This window comes from Spea bombifrons, chromosome 1, assembly GCF_027358695.1.
Source record: "Spea bombifrons isolate aSpeBom1 chromosome 1, aSpeBom1.2.pri, whole genome shotgun sequence".
Classification (NCBI taxonomy): Eukaryota; Metazoa; Chordata; class Amphibia; order Anura; family Pelobatidae; genus Spea; species Spea bombifrons.
Window position 1 is genome coordinate 32,011,610 of NC_071087.1, and position 20,512 is coordinate 32,032,121.

Consider the following 20,512-nt stretch of genomic DNA (forward strand, 5'->3'; position numbering starts at 1 on the left):
AGATTTTTTTCATTTACATTTTGAAAAGTGTTCATTGGTTAACCTGTTGATAACTTTAAGAGGGTAAAGCAAGGGTGCTAATAGTTGTCGGCAACACACAGTACACCAGAATTACCCCTACGTAGTTATAAGAAAATTGAAGTACCCTAGGTTTAGCTGGTTAGACTGGTTATGTGCTCATCTGATCATACACACTCAAGCACATTTTTAAGTATCAGAGAGCATAAAAGGTATTGAGGGTATACCATTTATAAGAAATTGCAAATAAAATAGGTGGATTGGGTGGATCAAGGTTTTGTCTCCATACAAGATGTGTTGTTTTTTTTGTTTTAAGTTCAGGTACCGAATGAAAAACAACAAATGTATGCTTAAATATCAACATTAAGGCATTTCTTCTAAGAGATCTACTGATTTAGTATGGGGAGACACCTTCAACTACAATGATGTTCCATCTTCTGTAGTACTTGCTTGAGAGATAGAAACCTTTTTCAAAGTTTTAAAAACTCATTGCATGATAACAGTCTGCTGTTTCACTTTTCAATAACCAAAAGGTCTAATCTTTGATCATGTCTTTTTTTTTCAAAAAAAGTCATAGCTTCTAGCATAACTGAATTCTCCTACTGAAATTACTTACAGCTTGGCATTTTGTGTGAGAATCGGGGTAATTATCCTGGAGACATTTAGGAATTTGTGGAGGTGGAGGTCTGCGTCACAGGACAAACATACATTATTATAAGTTCTATCCCCTCTCATCCTACCCTCACAAACCCTGACTGAACCATTCAACAGCAAGTAGCACCATAACAGGCGACAGTAGGAATAATTTTCCTGGAAAAGGATATATACACATAGTTACATAGTTATATAGGCTGAAAAAAGACCATCAAGTTCAGCCTTTAATTTGCTGCTGTTGATCCAAATGAAGGCAAAAACCTTTTTTTTTGGCTCTTTCCAATTTTGCACTAACCAGGGAAAAAAATCCTTCTTGACCCCAAAATGGCAGTCAGATTTGTCGTTACTCCTAATTCACTACCGTTTAGGGTGTAGGTTGCTTGTGCATTCACTACCCCGCAGTGCATAACTTTACATTTATCTACATTGAATTTCATCCGCCATTTGTGTCCCCAGTCCCCCGGTCTATCTAGAGCCCTCTGCAATACAGTAATATCCTGCTCGCCCTGTATAACTTTACCTAGTTTAGTGTCATCTGCAAACACAGAAACATAACATTCTATGCCTATTGCCAGGTCATTTATAAATATGTTGATTTATACACATCTTCAGGATATTGAATCTTGACTATCTATGCTTCGATCTGCATGATTACCCCACCTCTACTAAGTGATATCACCTTTTTCCTTGTCGGATATTGGTTTTGATTGGTTCAGACCACCTTTGTAAGGGTGAGTAGAACGGGAAGATCATTAGGGCAGGAATTGATTTTACTACCTACAATACAGATATCAGACTTTGAAATGAGATATCAAAAGTCAATTATGTTAGTTGTAAAAAAAAATAAAAAAAAAATAAAAAAAAACACACAAAAGCAGTGGTAGCTAGAGTAAAATGTAATATATTTCCCACAAGACATTCCTCTTAAACATTTAATGTTTGTATACTGTAATTAAGACTAGAAACAAATTGACAGATGCTGGAAGAAAGTAAGCCTCTGCCATTCTTTCCAACACTGATTAATTTACCTGTCACGTGGTAAAAAGTGCTACAACAGCACCTCTGTGAATATTGGGTATTTAATCATTGTTTAAAAATAGGCTCCAATCACATTGATTTTGAATGCAATAAACATTTTATGGTACAGAACCGTAGATGATAAACATTACAACCTCTTCACAAAACCTAAAGCCAAAAAGATTGAAAGCCCAGGACAAGCATGCATATTGGAAACTGACAGATTGAATTAAATCGCTGTCTTCTTTCCTTAGACGGATTGCGGAGTTTTGTTTAATGACGGTTCTACATAAGACCAATAACTTATAGCTAATTATTTCAACCCGTCAATTTCCTTAACTCAGTGTAAATAAGCAGAATGTGCTTTAAAATGTAAAAATGCCTCGGCTGGATTACAAGTACTTTTAGTGCCGCATAGGTCACAAAGAAATGCTCTTGGCAAACTAAATTACAATTTATAATGTCTTTATGAGGCTCTATACAAAATACTCCACATGTAGAGCTATTTTTGGGGTGTAAACTTGCCTGATGTCTCAGGAAATCAAGTGGAACTTGTTATTATTCCAGTAACAGTTTAAACTGTGATGCTCAGTTCAATCCTGAAACCTTCGACTAGGATTTGAAGTGTTGGGAATGCATGTTGCATCAGGATGAAAGCCTGCGATACAGGCTAACGCGCTCTCTTCTGTGAAGGAACCACTCTGAAGGATGCACCAAGGCTAAGAGACTTCAATTGTTGAAATAAAATAAAAAATGACCACTGTTTCTACAAAGAATATCATTGCAGCAGGAACTTATGAATGAAGAGCAATGGAGGTTCAGGGTCCTTCACTTCATCTAACTTGTGTTATTATTCAAATCGACAATCAATCATGCAATAGGCATAAAGCTGTACTGAGCCTAAGACAAGACCAAGGACTGATAAAGGTCTGAGTCTCTACACCTGGAAAAATAGGCAGGATAGATGGGCTGAATAGTACTTTTCTGTTGCTAAATTATGTATTTCTATATTATGTATTTCTCCAGTTCTTCCAAAAATGATAACCGAAGCAAAGAAACCCAATATACTTATCAACTCCGGGTGATACAATATGCACAATTAGCTTTTGTGTTCTTGAAATGTCTTAGATTATTATTTTATTTAAACACACATGTTAAGAATTTAGTTTCACAAAATAGTAAAAAGAAAATGACTTAGCGAGAACATTGCATCATTCAAACGCACACAAATAGCTCTTCTATTTTCGGCAAGTAATTTTAGTCTAAATAAATTCCATTCTGTACAAAACAATGTAATTGTAAATCACTACTATATGTTTCACTGTATTTGCAATGTAAGCATTTTGAGTGATAATTTCTGCTGTGGAAAACATTTCATTTTAAAGGTAATAAAACATTTTTTACCTCAGAAGTTAAATGTGTGAAGAATGACAAAACTAAAAATAAAAATACCTAAAGGAATGTTAAAGCTAGTAAACCAGAGTCAGCCAAAGGGTAAGCTTTGAAAAGGTTTCTTGGGGCTTCCAATGTCAAATGAGACAGACTAGTAGCAAAACAGGCTGTTTGACAAGTTGTATAAAAGAAATCTAAAATTCGACCTCTACAGTATTCTTAAAATGTAACTACTTCCTGATTAAAGAAATTCCTTGGAAAACATTTCATATTTCTACTCTACAGCCTATTAAAAGGTAAGGGAACACACAAGACCCCTTTTATCGTCTGAATTCGATATTAATTATTAAACAAGAAATGTATACATATTAAACCGTATTACCCACTGGGCCTTATAACTATAGTACCAATATATCTACTGAATTTATAGCCCTATGAACATCGATAGACTAGATCAAGGCAAAAAAGCGGGTAAGGATGAATCTGTTGAGACCTGTAGTATGAGACCACACTATATGATAAATACATTCTTTAACGGCTGCGCGTGAATCCATTTTTGAAAATAAAAACATTAAGGAACCAAAGCTATTGTGCAATAAGCAGATTGGCGAATTTAGCCTATTTTTACAAATGATATGGCTCATGATATTACAGACTCCTCTATATTGTTGCAGCATAAACTATTTTTGGAAAATCATCCTCACAGAGATGCAAGCAGAAAACTCTCAAGATATCATACCGATTCCATATCCATTGTACAGTCTTCTTTCACGCTCCATTGTCTGTTTGATGACTGTCTCGCGGGATCCGTGCTGTCTCGCTTGCCTGCCTTTGATGCTGTTATGTAATTCAATTTGCTCTAACTCACTATCGAACCGATGCAAATAACTGGAAGACAGAGAAAATTACCATCATAAACGTTCATAATTTTCCTGACATCTAAACAAAGCTTACAGTGACAGAAGACTCATATAGATGAAAACATCTCTGCGGGATATGCCTTGATATAGCTAAAGTGTGCGGTGAAGGACTCAACAGCACGTCACCACTGACTACTTTTGCATAAAAGATAGTTTATGGCAATGTTGCTTCTAAGCGATATAAATGTAACACGGAGGCAGAGTAGCAATTTTCCAACAAAAGGTCTGGCGGTATATTGATTAACGGTGACCACAAAGATACCAGAGACCTTATTTCAAAAGAAAATAATTGGTCGAGGTCAGGAATATTTGAACAGAATATTTCATGTTCATGTTTAAGAGATTTACGGACTTCAAACGTTTTGGTTTACCAGGAAATCAAAACCAAGATTTAACTGCTCTGTTTCTTTGATGACATTGTATGGCATATTTTGAGTAATTAAAAAGGGGCACTTTAGTGCACTCTTAATGATGAATACATAATTAACATACTTTGTCAGCACTTTAATATGCATTCTTTTAGGTAATTGCAGAGCTTCTGAAAGTATTCAATCACTGGTAGAGCAATGCGACCACTAAAGCCTAAAAATAGTAATACTTGTACTTATGTTGCATTATTTAACATTTACGTTTATTATTGTGCAAGTCCAAGTAATTTGGCTCTTTTGTTTTTTTTGTGTGCATATGTATCAATCGACATACGTTAAACCTAATAAGAACACGTATCATGCAGGGATGAAAGCAGAAATCTACAGACACATCAGTTATAGAGGAGATCTTTTTTGGCAAGTGCACACCGCACAGATACTCCTGCTAGGAGCTGATAAAGAGTTTAATTTCACATAAACCTTGCCACAGACAGGAGAACGAAATGAAATAAGCTATATTTAAGAGAGAAAAAAACAATACATGAGTCAAAGTATTGGAGATAAGAAAAGTCTTTGATTTTTAACTATAGCTCTATACCTTCTCACAAGGTAACCCATTAAAATAAAGTTAGGAAAGTACAAGGACGACACATAACTTGCAGAACTAAGATTTTACAGCTTACAAGCAGAATATATCCTTAAAATATAGTACAAAACACAATTATATATTCATTTATCTGTTATCTTGATGGATGGAGAGATGACCATGACATGCACCGATGTTTATTTATTACTAGTGTGAAGCAAAACAAAAAATCAAGGAAGAAAGAAAAGGCTATATAAGACCATTGTGTACATATATTGAAAAAGGAAATAGTACTATTTGCCTAAATTTTGAACAAAAAGTAGCCGGTTTAAAGCTAGTTCTATAAAATACATGTATAGGTATCCCAACAAATAATGTACCATGCTAAAACTATACAGTTACTGCAAACCACATGTGCAATATGTTTACTTTTACACTTCCAACTTGAGAGAGAAAAAATGTGTGCATTAATGACTCAGAATTCCATTACATGACATTAGGTGGCATGGAAAATAAAAAACACCGTACGAAAACTTAGAGCTTCATTAAGTTAGCCATGGATTGATATCAGTCATAGTATTTAGAACATCACACAATCTCGTTTTCAAGTTATGCGTACGTCGGAGTCACTTTGTGCGGACCCCAATGTATTGATGAACGCATCCTTTGCATTGTTATTGCTCACTCATTTAACCCCCCAAGAAATGTACCGATAATGCCCCCCACCCATGATGCAACAAGAATACATGACATTATCGGTACATTTCTTGAACCAGGTCAATGGGTGCTAACTTCCGATTGAAATAATTGGAGTAGCAGCAGCCAATCATGTGTATGCTATGTGAACACTGATGTTTTTGTTAGCTTACATGTGATTGGCTGTTGGTACTAAGGAAATGAGCATCATGCTTAGTAGATGGTTTTAGTAGATGCAGCCAGGGGAGGAAATTTTCTAACTTCGATACACAAGGAGTCTATTTTTTTTAAACTCCATTAACTAAGATACAAGCATGGATTTGCATGCAGTGACATTTATAATATATTTTTTGACAAGGTACGCAGTTCATAGATACCATGATTAAAGCAATTAAAATCTAAAACTAAATCATTTTCTCCATCACTTAATAAATGTATCAAATAGATGCTGTTGCAAATATATGTATATGGCAGCCACAGTCTATGTAGGCAGCAACATACAATATAATGTGATTTAGACACACACATAAAAGGATTTAATCCCATATTTTTTAGAAAGAAACAAACACATAGTAATAACACATGCTCACAAATAAGCCAACCTTGTTTGAATCTGGCTGAATCATTAAACCAGTAATCAAATAAGTCAAAGAAGAAAACCATAGCAATACGTGCATTTAAATAAATTCATGTTTCTTAGTGTCTTTATTATCACATTATTTTTTAATTTATACTTTGAATGGGAAGAGGAAGGTTTGGACTTCAAGGCCGGGGGGCCATATGTGATATCACAGGACCCTGAATTGCAGCTCAAGCTTTTTACTTCCAATTGGCTACTATGGTTATGTGTTACTTTTTTCATGCTTCAAGAAGCACGGTCTATGCCTGATCTGCAGCTTTCTCCTGTCCCCAGAGGAAGTCTCTACGTTTAACAGTAAACGCCAGACCTATTTACCCTTGTATGTACTGCTAAACGTGCAAGACTTCCACTAGGTTCATGAAAAATGGATGCCAGTTGTCTCAGGAGCAGCTTGACAGCTTCCAATATACTATGGTGGGTTAACTCTGATATGCCACCACATATAAGATAACTGGTTGGTAGAATGGTTACGCAATATAATGTTATTGTTACAATGGTAGCAATGCAATGAACAATCTCGACTATTTTTGGGTAAGTCTAGCTTTGCACACCTGGATCAAGCAATTGTGCATATTTTGCAACTTTTACCTTTCGATCAGCTCACACGCTTCTTTCTTTGTATATTCATTTTTGTTTGGGTCAATGTGATTTTGAAACCATTGTAGCTTTTCACCTATGGTGGAAAATACATAGAACACAAAATATATTTACAAGTAAAAACTGATACCACATAAAATCATACAAAAAAAAGAGCTGAAGTCATTTTTATGACTAGTTTAGGGGAAAATAGGAACTTTCCTAAAATAAAAGCATTGTCTATGGTTACCAGTGACATCACATTTAAGAAGCTGTTGGTGATGAGCAGTGAAGAGTTCATACTCATTTAACTGGTGTTACTGTAACCTAAACGTTGTACTATGTGACAAGATAGACAACTGGCAGGTACACAACTATATCTATCTTATATAGATTATTTTGTAGTAAAAGTATTAATTGATTAAGTTAACACAACAAAAAAGGAAGAAACATTATCTTACCCTGTCTATGGCTTCCATCCCTTACTAAACAGGATAAGCACCAGTTTCAAACATTTACTTTTTATTTTTCCTACTACCGTTCTTATTAACCTTATCCATTCTCTTCATCCCACAATCATATGAAACAATCTTCTTAACAGACATTTTTGAAATCTTAGCTCACATCTTTACCCTTCCTGTGTGATTTTACGTTTGGTTCCATTTTATCTTGTTTTTTTTTATAATGCTTTTCCAGAAACTGGCATACAAATAAAAGAGAAATGTTTCCCTTTGAATTATGGGGTTGAGGTATATTAATATATATCATCTGGATCATATTTAATTCTTTGGGTAGAGAGTTGTATTGTGAGCTGCCTTAATGCTACGCATTATAGCGTCAATCGTGCTGAATTTCTCCTGGAAGTATGTAAAGGATGGTTCTTCCTAACAATTATGTATCGCTAAGGTCTGCTACAAAGAGGGTCTACATGCCACATAAGTAATGTAATAAGTAGCTTTCCCTTGTACTTCTTTATTGAATCTGCACGGTTAAATGTATATATATGCTACATATCCCAGCAGGTTGCAATGTTATTTATTAGATGGGATTTACAGCAGAATCAAATCTGCAGTAGTAAATAAACACAGAAAGTTTCACTGGTGAAGGTGCACATCTGTGACTACTGAGACGCAACTCTGACTGTACTGCGGGTCACCCGAAAGGGGAAAGTCTTTCCAGTAGGGAGAATATTTATTTGCAACATTTTTGAGACGCATTTTGTGGTTCCCCATGTGTTTCAGCTAATACGTCAGAGTATGCCATTTAATCACAAAATCACATGCCCTGGTTATAGTGGAGTACTATGCAGTTTATAAAAATGTATGGCCCAGATATGTATGGCACTTTACATACATGCACAACTTTTCAAGCAATTTCGGGAAAAAAGCGTGACCAGACAAGGTACAATTACATTGCTATTTCCCAGCCATCTGCAAAAGCAGGTAAATAATACTTACTAATAATGCTTAGTCGCAAAGCCTTCTCATTCTTTAACCTTAGTTTAAGGAAGAAAAAAATAAATCAGAATTTAAAAATATACTAACATTTTTTTAATGAGAATCCAATGATATAAGATTTAAAATGGATATTAAATATTCTTGAACAGTTTTGTGATCTGTTAATTGACACAACGGTGGATAAAGCAAATAGATGTAGTCTACGCTAAAAAAGGCCAAACTATTAAATTGATTGTAGAACATATAGAACAGAATCAAATAATAACCAAAATTTTTTTTTTAATTTAATGCTATACAAAAATGGAAAAATGTGAATGCCATACACACATACGTGCAAATGGTATAACTTACTTTTCTTTTCTGTCCTGCTTATGACCTTCTCGTGCAAGTTGGGCCGCTTTCCTACTATATGGGTGGATTACCTTCTTCTCTTGCTTTGCCTTATTCTGCTGTGCCTTGGGCTACAATACAAAAAGGGGGGGGGGGCCAAGCAATTTTAAAACGTGCACATGACAAAATAACATTTGCACCCTAAAGGAATGATTGCATTAAGTTTAATTCTAAAAAAAATATATATATGGATTTCATTTACAACAGGGAACGAGCAGTTATTTTGATTATTATAGTTTCATCTGCAACAGGCAAGAACTGAAAATAGCTTCGCTAAAACAACTGCGCTAAGTAATCAGCTTGACTCCTTCTGCAATGAGGACTATTATTTCCATCCTTGTGACCTCTGGGCAATATTGCTCAGTGCTATGGAATCAGTAGCAAGATAGTAAAGCAGTTGCTTATGTGTGCAATTTGTGTGTGAAAAAAATCCATGCTTGGTTTGTTTTAGTTTTCAGCTGCTAAATTTAGAGCTTGTGTTCATTTCCATGGAAACACAATATTTTAAATCCTAATGGACTTATTTGTCTTTACCATGTCAAGAATTTATATTAGATTAGGGATTGAAGCCAAATTTCAGTTTCGACAACCACAGAAAAAGTACATGTATTTTTCTTCTTTAAAAATACATTTGCTCGTAATGTTGTAGATTACAGATACAGATACACAGAGCTGTAGTTTTTATTGGTACTCATTTGTAGGAAGGAACAGTTTGAAGCCTGACTGTTTTTGCAACAGCATGAAGCTTTCACAGCATATGGCATCTGCTTACATTAATAATAAATAAATAAATAAATAAATATATATATATATATATATATATATATATATATATATATATATATATACATACATACATATATATATACATATATATATAAAAGATTGGAGGAAAAAAAACAAAGAATAAAATGTACTCTATGCATTCAGTTCAGTCAATCTACAAGCTAAAGGTTTACTAAATCTTGCATACTAGAATAAACCTTATGCTCATACATTTTATCAAACAATCATTTTTCTATGACTTCAAGGACAATTTACTAACAAACATATTTACTTAACCTACTCACGACAACTGACGTCACGAAAAAAATACAATGACAATTGATGTGCACGTTATGTAGTGAAATTCGCTTAGAAAACAATCAACGATTTTGACAAGTTTTTTTCTTCTTAGCTGGAACGGATGAAACACCTATTTACCAAGACTTCCAGCAACAACAAAAAACATGGCTGGGTGCTGTATGATCAGTCTCCAGAGCGTCCATATACACCATATTGAAAGGCAACATGACATTCAAATATAGTGCCGCCCTTCTGCTACAAAGGAGCTTCGGAATAATAAAATACATAAAAAAAAAAAACATTGGCTATTTCAAAACTCAGGACAAATATTGGAATACATTTAGCTATTTTTTATTACTTTTTTTCAAGATTAAAAAAACTCAAATAAAAGTCAGAAAAGGTGTTTAAAAAAATAAAATTATTACATGATTTGATTGAAATAATTGCAACAAAGCCCTCTTGTTCTGGAAAAATAAAATTGTGTGTAAAGTAAATAAATTACAGCTAAACATGAGTCCCACAGAAAACAGCAATTGTCAAGAGGGGTGGTTAAGCAATAGTGTTCGTACTCTAAATATAGAAGGGCCGCAAATATATCTATATCTATTCCCAAACAATCTCATTAAAAAAAGGATTTAAGGAGTATGCTTGGCATTATAAATATCCTAAAGTAAATACAGGCCAAGGGATGCAGTTAGTAACCTTGAAATTAAAAGGAGTTTATAAGAGTTAAACATCTCAACTCCTACATTTCCCGAAGCATCATACAGGCTGACTGTCTAAACAGACTCTGCATAGTAGTGTCCATGAAATCTTTAGAAATCTAACCAACAGAAGGCAGCAGTAAGCACTGAAACAGACTTTTTACTAAATGCCACACTGGTACTCATCATTTTTAAAGAGACTGGTATCCTTGTACTGAAGGTTTGTGCTATATATATTATATACACACACACTTTTTTCTCCCCTGAAGGGAGTCAAATATAAACTCGAGCATCAAGGTTTCAAGCAGAGGAGGTAGGAGAAGACTACTCATAATGTAACGGAGACTCTACACTGCTACTGTATGGTATGGGATCCATAGTCCACTTTGCTAACCACATATATCATACATGGCTGGCACTCAAAGGGTGAATGCTAAGTTTTGTTTTCACCTGTTTATCCACTACAACACCATAGAATGCACAATTGAGATCAAACGGTTCAGTGTGGTTTGAGACTGACTAATTGGCTTACAATTGCTAAGTGCAAGCTGCTATTTTTCAATCTGTCAAGAAATTTCTTTTCTACCACAGAAATTTAAAAAGGGCGAGGGGAAAAAAAACAAAAACGCAGGCAACATCTATCAAGAAGCCAGCATGACATTTAACTGATTATCCCTCATGCACTCAAAGAGTTAAACACGGAGATAATTTAACCCTACACAAAGCGTAAATTGAAACCTTTTAAATAATACTGGAAATGCATCATTGTGTGCAACAAAATATATATTGCGAATGGGGCTGCAAAAATACAAGCAGAATTTAGAAGCCAGACAGATAATGCTTGGAGCCAACTTGAATTGACCTTTGTAGGCGCCAGTAAAGGAACTCATCCACAGAGAGCTACATAAAACAGCACAATGATTTAGGCACCGACGGTAAAAATTGAGAGCCATGGCACTGACTTTCAGTATTTTCGTCTCCCTCAATGTGAATATGCTTGATCTGGATTAAACAATGTAATGACTTAAAAGCATGCAATAATTAATTCAAGAATATAGGTGGTGGTGGTGCTGTACATCACATGATTGAACTTTTGTGTACAAAATCCACATTCAAATGCACAGCATTAATGACATTTTGATAGGGTTGTTAGTTCCTCTGGTTTTTGCATTCTTCTTACACATGATTAAAACCAGCGTAGCCTCCATCCTTCCTGACAAGTTCATTTCCATTTCAATTTGTAAGCAGGCCTGTATATAAATTTGTCCTGTCACTTTGATTTATCACTTAACGGGAATAAACTCATTATCAACTTAAGAATTTATTACAAGTCCAATGTGTTGCCAACAACATGAAGCTGGTTTCTAAGAGTTGGAACAGATGTCTTGGGCACAGAAGTTATAGTTGCGTAAAGTGCAACAAATGTAACACTAATGCAATCAAGGAGATGTTATTTAAAAAAAAAAAAAAGACATTGTTGCAAAACAAGTTACCCTTTCCCTTTCAAAAAGCTGTAAGTGTGAGAAACACAAAGAGCTAATATATTTTTTCTTGCCCTTTTGTACTTAGAAATTGTTACCACAGCAACATCACTTGCTTCCAAAGACAGACTTCCTAGGGAATCTAACTATTCCTATACAAAAGTTAGAAATGTCTCATATTCTAAAAGAAATATTTTTTTTCTAAATAGACAAATGAACTACTGTATGTGTCAGTACGTAAGTAGTGTACTCTACCAACCCGACACGTTTCGTTCATAAGCTTCCTCGGGGTATCGTGGCTATCCCTGTGTCTTCGTTTAAGTAGTTATTCGAATGATTTAATAAAGAAAATCACAACAGTACATAAGATATATAATATAATAATCCTAAATGTGTAAATATACTCAATTACTAATATGCTCTGCATGGTCTGTCTAAGTGAAACATTGGCTTCAACCTCCTTATGACTGGCTGACGGGACATTGGCGAAATGCGTAGATTAGCCCCCAGCAGGGCTCAGTACTTCTAACGGAAAACGCGTGAGAAGGGGGAATTTTGTGTATCCTCCGCAGCTATGCAGCCATTGCATACTTAGATTAGACACTACAATCTGTAAAGGAAACTTCCAATGTATCTCACTTAAGAACCACCTGTTTCACTGAAAGAAGGTGACTGTGAGGCAAACGCTGTCTACTTATGTCTTGGGGAAAGGCTATTCTTCCCCTTTAATTAATAAAGACGCAAAAATTATCTTGATCAAAAAGAGACAAACTCAATGAGAACCTAGTTCTCTCCAATATCTCTTGGAAAACATAAAATGATGTATATATTGTCCAAAAATAATTTTAAAACCCCCAAAGAACCCACATATAAATACCACAATTAACATATTTGTGCCACTTTATTCCTTTTCTCATAAACTTAATGGATGATAAATTAAGCTTCATTGGGCCATTAACAAATTAACCAAGTTCATCTAATCTTTTGCCTCTGCCTAGTTTTGCTTGTTTCCCCATGCTAATTATCTGATATCTATCAGACAACTGGACACATAGGGTGTGGGTGTGCAAGAGTTAAAGAAACCAGTCCTTTGGTCACCCACTTAACCCCAAACACTCCACAAGTACCACACCAGACTGGTAGTACGCTGCCACCACCAATTTATATTTTAAGCTTACTGAGATGTCCCCCCCCCAGTGTCACACAGAGATGTCCCAGGCCAATCATATACTCTTAACATACATCTGAAGATTGACAGATCCCATTGTGTCCTCAAGATGACTCAAACCCAGCATAGAAGACATCACCCTAAATTCCATATCATGGGGGAGTTACCACTAATGGTCATGGAGTCTGAACCTGAATTAATTTCTGGCAGGGCTCTGGTATGTGCAAGGTGTCCATGAGTCTGTGTGGCTAAAGAGGGCAAGCTGTTTGCTGTAAAACACATCTAGCTAGGTTAACTCTTTCAATGCCAATCCCCTGCTTTAACCCAACACAGACTCTGCATGACACCACCTACTGTTATCTGGTATAATAGTTATGGCCAAAATGAACATAACCAGGGCCGGCCTTAGGGGTGTGCGACCTGTGCGGCCACACAGGGCGCCATGGCAGCAGGGGCGCCTGCCCGTGATTAAATTAAAACATCATTTTTTTTTTAAACTTTAACATCCTTCATGTTAAATAAAGTTAAAAAAAAAATGCTTTAATTTAAGTCACGGGCAGGGGCACCGAGCGGTTGCTAGTGAAGTTTTTAGCAACCGCTCGGTGCTCCTCACAATCCGTGACGCCGGCTCAACATGAAATGCCGGCACCGCGGCAGGGGGGATAGTGAAAAGGGGCAGAGGAGGGGGATAGTGAGAAGGGGCAGAGGTGGGGGATAGTGAGAAGGGGCAGAGGGGGGGATAGTGAGAAGGGGCAGAGGGGGGGATAGTGAGAAGGGGCAGAGGGGGGGGATAGTGAGAAGGGGCAGAGGGGGGGGATAGTGAGAAGGGGCAGAGGGGGGGATAGCGAGAAGGGGCAGAGGGGGGGATAGCGAGAAGGGGCAGAGGGGGGGATAGCGAGAAGGGGCAGAGGGGGGGATAGCGAGAAGGGGCAGAGGGGGGGATAGCGAGAAGGGGCAGAGGGGGGGATAGCGAGAAGGGGCAGAGGGGGGGATAGCGAGAAGGGGCAGAGGGGGGGATAGCGAGAAGGGGCAGGGGGGGGGATAGCGAGAAGGGGCAGAGGGGGGGGATAGCGAGAAGGGGCAGAGGGGGGGGATAGCGAGAAGGGGCAGAGGGGGGGATAGCGAGAAGGGGCAGAGGGGGGGGATAGCGAGAAGGGGCAGAGGGGGGGGGATAGCGAGAAGGGGCAGAGGGGGGGATAGCGAGAAGGGCCAGAGGGGGGGATAGCGAGAAGGGCCAGAGGGGGGGATAGCGAGAAGGGCCAGAGGGGGGGATAGCGAGAAGGGCCAGAGGGGGGATAGCGAGAAGGGCCAGAGGGGGGGATAGCGAGAAGGGCCAGAGGGGGGGATAGCGAGAAGGGCCAGAGGGGGGGATAGCGAGAAGGGCCAGAGGGGGGGATAGCGAGAAGGGCCAGAGGGGGGGATAGAGAGAAGGGCCAGAGGGGGGGATAGAGAGAAGGGCCAGAGGGGGGGATAGAGAGAAGGGCCAGAGGGGGGGATAGCGAGAAGGGGCAGAGGGGGGGATAGCGAGAAGGGGCAGAGGGGGGATAGCGAGAAGGGGCAGAGGGGGGGATAGCGAGAAGGGGCAGAGGGGGGGATAGCGAGAGGGGGCAGAGGGGGGGATAGCGAGAGGGGGCAGAGGGGGGGATAGCGAGAAGGGGCAGAGGGGGGGGATAGCGAGAAGGGGCAGAGGGGGGGGGATAGCGAGAAGGGGCAGAGGGGGGGGGATAGCGAGAAGGGGCAGAGGGGGGGATAGCGAGAAGGGGCAGAGGGGGGGGGATAGCGAGAAGGGGCAGAGGGGGGATAGCGAGAAGGGGCAGAGGGGGGGGATAGCGAGAAGGGGCAGAGGGGTGGGATAGCGAGAAGGGGCAGAGGGGGGGATAGCGAGAAGGGGCAGAGGAGTGGGATAGCGAGAAGGGGCAGAGGAGTGGGATAGCGAGAAGGGGCAGAGGAGTGGGATAGCGAGAAGGGGCAGAGGAGTGGGATAGCGAGAAGGGGCAGAGGAGTGGGATAGCGAGAAGGGGCAGAGGAGTGGGATAGCGAGAAGGGGCAGAGGAGTGGGATAGCGAGAAGGGGCAGAGGAGTGGGATAGCGAGAAGGGGCAGAGGAGTGGGATAGCGAGAAGGGGCAGAGGAGTGGGATAGCGAGAAGGGGCAGAGGAGTGGGATAGCGAGAAGGGGCAGAGGAGTGGGATAGCGAGAAGGGGCAGAGGAGTGGGATAGCGAGAAGGGGCAGAGGAGTGGGATAGCGAGAAGGGGCAGAGGAGTGGGATAGCGAGAAGGGGCAGAGGAGTGGGATAGCGAGAAGGGGCAGAGGGGGGATAGCAAGAAGGGGCAGAGAGGGGATAGCAAGAAGGGGCAGAGAGGGGATAGCAAGAAGGGGCAGAGGGGGGATAGCAAGAAGGGGCAGAGGGGGGATAGCGAGAAGGGGCAGAGGGGGGGGATAGTGAGAAGGGGCAGAGGGGGGGGATAGTGAGAAGGGAGTGCCAGAAGAGTAGTCCGCACAGGGCGCCAGAACACTTAAGGCCGGCTCTGAACATAACCATAAACATATTACACTGCCAGAGATGGTGTGCTTGGATGAACACGGTACAAACTCTGCTTTGCATTTTGGGCAAAAAAAAAAAAAACTTTGCCCACATCGCGGCTAGACACCCCCTCGTGCTTCCTAACAAATTCCAGACATGTTATCATATGATATTTCTTAAGTATCAGCTTCTGTCTTGCCACACTGCCCTATAGACTACTGTTAAGCAGAGCAGTTATGATGTTCATTGGTGCACCATTACTCCTGTCTCAGCTATTGATCTCTGTAGCTCATCCTTTAATAATGGAGTTTGTATCTTGACATTTGATAGTAATTTTCATGGTTCACAGATGGAAATTTATGGTAAAGTAACTATGTCAATTAATTTATTTTCTCAATATAAACTATATTGGCCATAAAATTTTACCAAGATAAAACAGTAACTCAACAGCAATAGATTTCAAGTTTCAATGTAAGAGTTCTAAATATATATATATATTTTTTAATAAGCAGTACAACATACTATTTTGTATAACCTGGTATAAATTGAGCATCAATGCTGGCAACGATTTAAGAGAATATGGATTTTACTTATTTTCTTTTGACTGATTCAACCAGAAAACAGAAGAGATCGTGGATTAAAGGGATTACAGTGATGTGCTCTGCAATAAATTTAAAGGACAGAATGAAAACGGATGGAAGATTTCCTTGTCTAATTATACTAGATCAAAATGTATCTGCGATGAATACCTCATCCATTTGTTTCTACTAAAATGGTACAGAGGCTTTTAGTTTACCAGCGAAACAAAACCCCAGTTCTAATTAAAGGAGGAGACTCAATTGTCTGCAACAAACACTTCAGAGACTTTCGAATTACATGGTTGTTTTGATGAAAAAAGGTCCACCTGGTATAGTCTAATATAGTCTGAATTATTCCCTATGTTAACTCATACCAATAATAAGTACAACTGCACTGTACATGGTTTTACATCATCTAATAACATTTTATTTGTATTAATATCTCTTACAGTTAGATAACAGGTATATAGTAAAAGTTAACAAAAGCCAGCTAAAGATGCATCATGGGTTGGCTCTGCATGATGCTTAAGTAATATGACATTGTATATGTGCGTGGGCCGCACGCATTTTTCACTGAGAGAAAATATGGCCTTTAATAAGAAATGCAGATTGAAATAATGTAAAAGACACAGAACCTTTATTTTTCCTCTCACTGAATTCTGGGCCTAGAAAGTCTTATCCTCTGAAGTTACTACAGATTCAGGATAAGTAAAAATGAAATAGTTCTATTTATTCTAGGGATGCACCGAAATTAAAGTCCTGGACCGAAACCGAAAATTCAGGGTTCACTTAGCCGAAACCAAAAATGACCCCCCCCAAACACCTTTAAAACAAATAACCATACTTTTAATAAAAGTAACACACCAAAATTGTCCAAAAAATTTACATACACACACACACATATATATATATATATATATATAAAATATACCCAGATTCCAAAATGTACTGGTAGTCAACCATGGGCATAATAGAAGTGTGATTGCTGTTAACAATCATTAATATTGTTATTGTATTTTTTTCTCCAATTGTGGTGTGTTACTTAGTATAACAGCAATCACACTCCTATCATGCACAGACATACCCAGGTTCCAGCATGTACTGGTTACCTGGGCATGATAGGAGGGTGATTGCTGTTATACTCCTATCATGCCAAGTCAGCCAGTACATGCTGAAACCTGGCTAGCTGTCAGTGTATTGATGCTGCCAGCAGTATGGGGTCTGCACATCACTTACAACCATCGGTTTGTTTTATATACCGTATTTGCTCGAGAGGGCAAAATCTGAATATTAATGAAAAAAAGAAAAAGCCTGAATATAAGACGACCCTGTAGGAAAAAAGTTTTACCAGTAAATGTTAATTCATGTAAACTATGTGAACATTTTTTTTTAATAAAAGCTATGATTGAGAAAAATATTTTGTTTTTATTTCCTTTTTTTCAACCTGCCCCCCCCATTTATGCACATCTGCCCCCTGGCTTGCCATTCTGCCCCAGAAATGCCTTATACCCCCTATATGCCACTGTGCCCCATGATATGCCTTTTAACCCTCTAAATGCCACTGTGCCCCATGATATGCCTTTTGACCCCCTATGTGCCACTCTGCCTCCAGAATTGCCTTATACCCCTATATGCCACTCTGGCATTTAGAGGGTTAAAAGGCATATTATGGGGCAGAGTGGCATATAGGGAGGTATAAGGCATTTCAGGAGGCAGAGTGGCGTATAAAGGGTTAAAGGGCATTTCTGGAGGCAGAGTGGCATTAAGGGGGTTAAAAGGCATTTCACAGAGCACTCTGCCTTATGCCCCCCATTTAACACTCCCTCACTCCTCCAAACTTACGTGAGCTTACCTGAGTCCCCGGTGCGCAGACCGGGCAGCGTGTAGAGCTCTACGCGATTCGCGTAGCCAACTTCCGCTGCAGCCGGGAGGAGGTGCAGTTAGCAACGGGGGTTGTCTGCGTCCATCGCGCAGACCTACCCCGGCTGTCAGAGATCACGGGGAACTCTGATCTCTGACAGCCGGGGAAGGTATGCGCGATGGACGCAGACAACCCCCGCTACTAACCACACCTCCTCCAGGCTGCAGCGGAAGCTGTGTACGTGAATCGCGTAGAGCTCTACACGCTGCCCGGTGCTTAGTCCAGGCAGTGTGTAGAGCTCTATGCGAATCGCGTAGCACTCTACACGCTGCCCGGACTAAGCCCCGGGGACTCAGAAGCGCCGTTAAGTGTGTGTGTGTGTGTGTGTGTGTGGGGGGGAGACAGGAGGATCTAGGTCCCCTGCATCGCTGAGGGGAATCTGGATCTTAGTCTTATAGTCAGACCTAGTTGAAGTCTGATTATAAGACGACCCTGATTATAAGACGAGGGGTATTTTTCAGAGCATTTGCTCTGGGGAAAAAAACCTCGTCTTATAATCGAGCAAATACGGTATTTAGTGACAGAATGTACTCACTTTTGTTGCCAAGGTTAAGACATTGGCTGTGTGTTGGGTTATTTTGAGGGAGGGGACAGCAAATTATATAGGCTGTACACTCACTACTTTACATTGTATCAGAGTGTCATTTCTTCAGTGTTGTCACATGAAAAGATATAATAAAATATTTACAAAAGTGAGGGGTGTACTCACTTCTGTGAGATACTTGTATGTCCTGCCTAACAATTGTACAAATAATATTTGACTTACAGAAACAATATAACAATTTAACTTACAGAAACAACAGGTAAGGAGGGCCGTGCTCAATCAAGCTTACAGTATAGGCATATGCAAATATCTTGTTATTATTTGGGAATATGTTCCAAAAAGAACCTCTGAGCCTGCTAAATGAAAAGGTTTAACGGCAAAGCCCCAAGTAGCTGTAAGTGTTGTATACAATAAGACATTGTTGCTAAATGGATTATTTGTATCTAAACATGTGTTTAGTTAAAAAGAGGGTAGCAAAATGAAACCTCTGAGCTTCATAACATTCTATTTAACTAATCCTGCCTAATGTTAAATCCCCTTTCGTTTCTTAATACAGCGCTATATGAGATAGAAAGAGATAATAGCGTGAAATGCAGTTAATAATGTCTATAAAGACACTTCACTCACCATTCTGACGATTTCCGGTAACAATTCCAAATTGCGCTTGATCTCCGCAGCAAAGTACGGTAGGGTACATCAGACTGTTCACACGTGGGTTACCGGAAGTGAACGAGTGCTCTCCGAATAACAGTCCGATCGAACACCACAGACCGAACAAACAGTTCCTCTACAGACTGGGATGAAAGACGCGTGAAGCTGAGGCAAATTCATATGTGCTATTTTTCATAAAATCTTGCTCGCACTACACACGCATCTAATATATACTTTTAGCGGCAGTATGAATTATTATAGAATGTAGAGTTGTTCATGGTGTCTGACTGAAATTTGAATAACACCACAAATTTCCTGTAAAGATAATTGTGTGTGTATTTTTTTCTTCTCAGTTGTCATGAAGTAATTGTGACATATATCTCATTTTTTGTAGCCTGTAGAAAGCTTTTTTGGTTAGCCACTGTAAGAATGGAACTGTCAAGCCTTTTGGTTAACAGACCTGTAAACTTTGGTCTAGTTCAACTCCTCCTAGTAACAGTAAATGTTTATCCTGCATTGTTTATTACCATTAATAGATGTGTTCGCTACAATAATAACAGTAGTAACAAAATTCACGAAACCACTTCATGGGAAGCGCGTTCCATGTTTTAACTGCCCTGAGTGCAAAACAAAAAACATTTCCTTTGCTTAAGATGAAAGAGCTTTTCATCTAACCATTGAGGACATTACTGGGCTGTGTGTAAAGTGATATAAATGGAAAGACCCCGAAAAAGAATGTCTTATTGTCATTTTGTATTTGTTAATCATACTTCCTGGCGTTTTTTCAACAAAGTAAACAAGCCCAATTTGTCTTATGCAGTCTGCGGTAGCCTCTTTGTGACAGAGAGGTTTATCCTTCTAAATGACCAATTTTTTATTTCTTTTTTAGCATATCTTTGTTCAACCATGATTTCTCTTTTCCATGTTTAGTGCAGTTTTACTTTTCTTTTTCTTCCACAAATTAAGTCCCACTGATAAACCCCATTCCCTGGGTAGAATAATACCCTACATTCATGATTTTTCTCTCCAAAGGGGGTACAATACTCCCTTATGTTGTACAAATTTTTTTCTTAACTTTTGATTGGGGACAGGAAGGTTTTTTAAATCTATATTTTTAGTGGGAGAGGCTTTATGAACAATTTTGGAACGCTCCTGGAACAGA

The 20,512-nt window shown here is 39.1% G+C and overlaps 1 protein-coding gene across 1 annotated transcript in view; it reads right to left on the reverse strand.

Annotated features, from left to right (window-relative positions):
- Positions 1-19,464, reverse strand: part of TMA16 (translation machinery associated 16 homolog) — a 29,095-nt gene extending 9,631 nt beyond the window's left edge. The window contains exons 1-5 of the mRNA XM_053460088.1: positions 19,327-19,464; positions 8,676-8,785; positions 8,325-8,362; positions 6,880-6,964; positions 3,821-3,969 (exon numbers count right to left, since the gene is read on the reverse strand). Of these exons, the coding sequence (XP_053316063.1) occupies positions 3,821-3,969; positions 6,880-6,964; positions 8,325-8,362; positions 8,676-8,785; positions 19,327-19,329 (385 nt within the window). The 5' untranslated portion in view covers positions 19,330-19,464. The remainder of the gene's footprint in view (positions 1-3,820; positions 3,970-6,879; positions 6,965-8,324; positions 8,363-8,675; positions 8,786-19,326) is intronic.
- Positions 19,465-20,512: the final 1,048 nt, after the last annotated feature.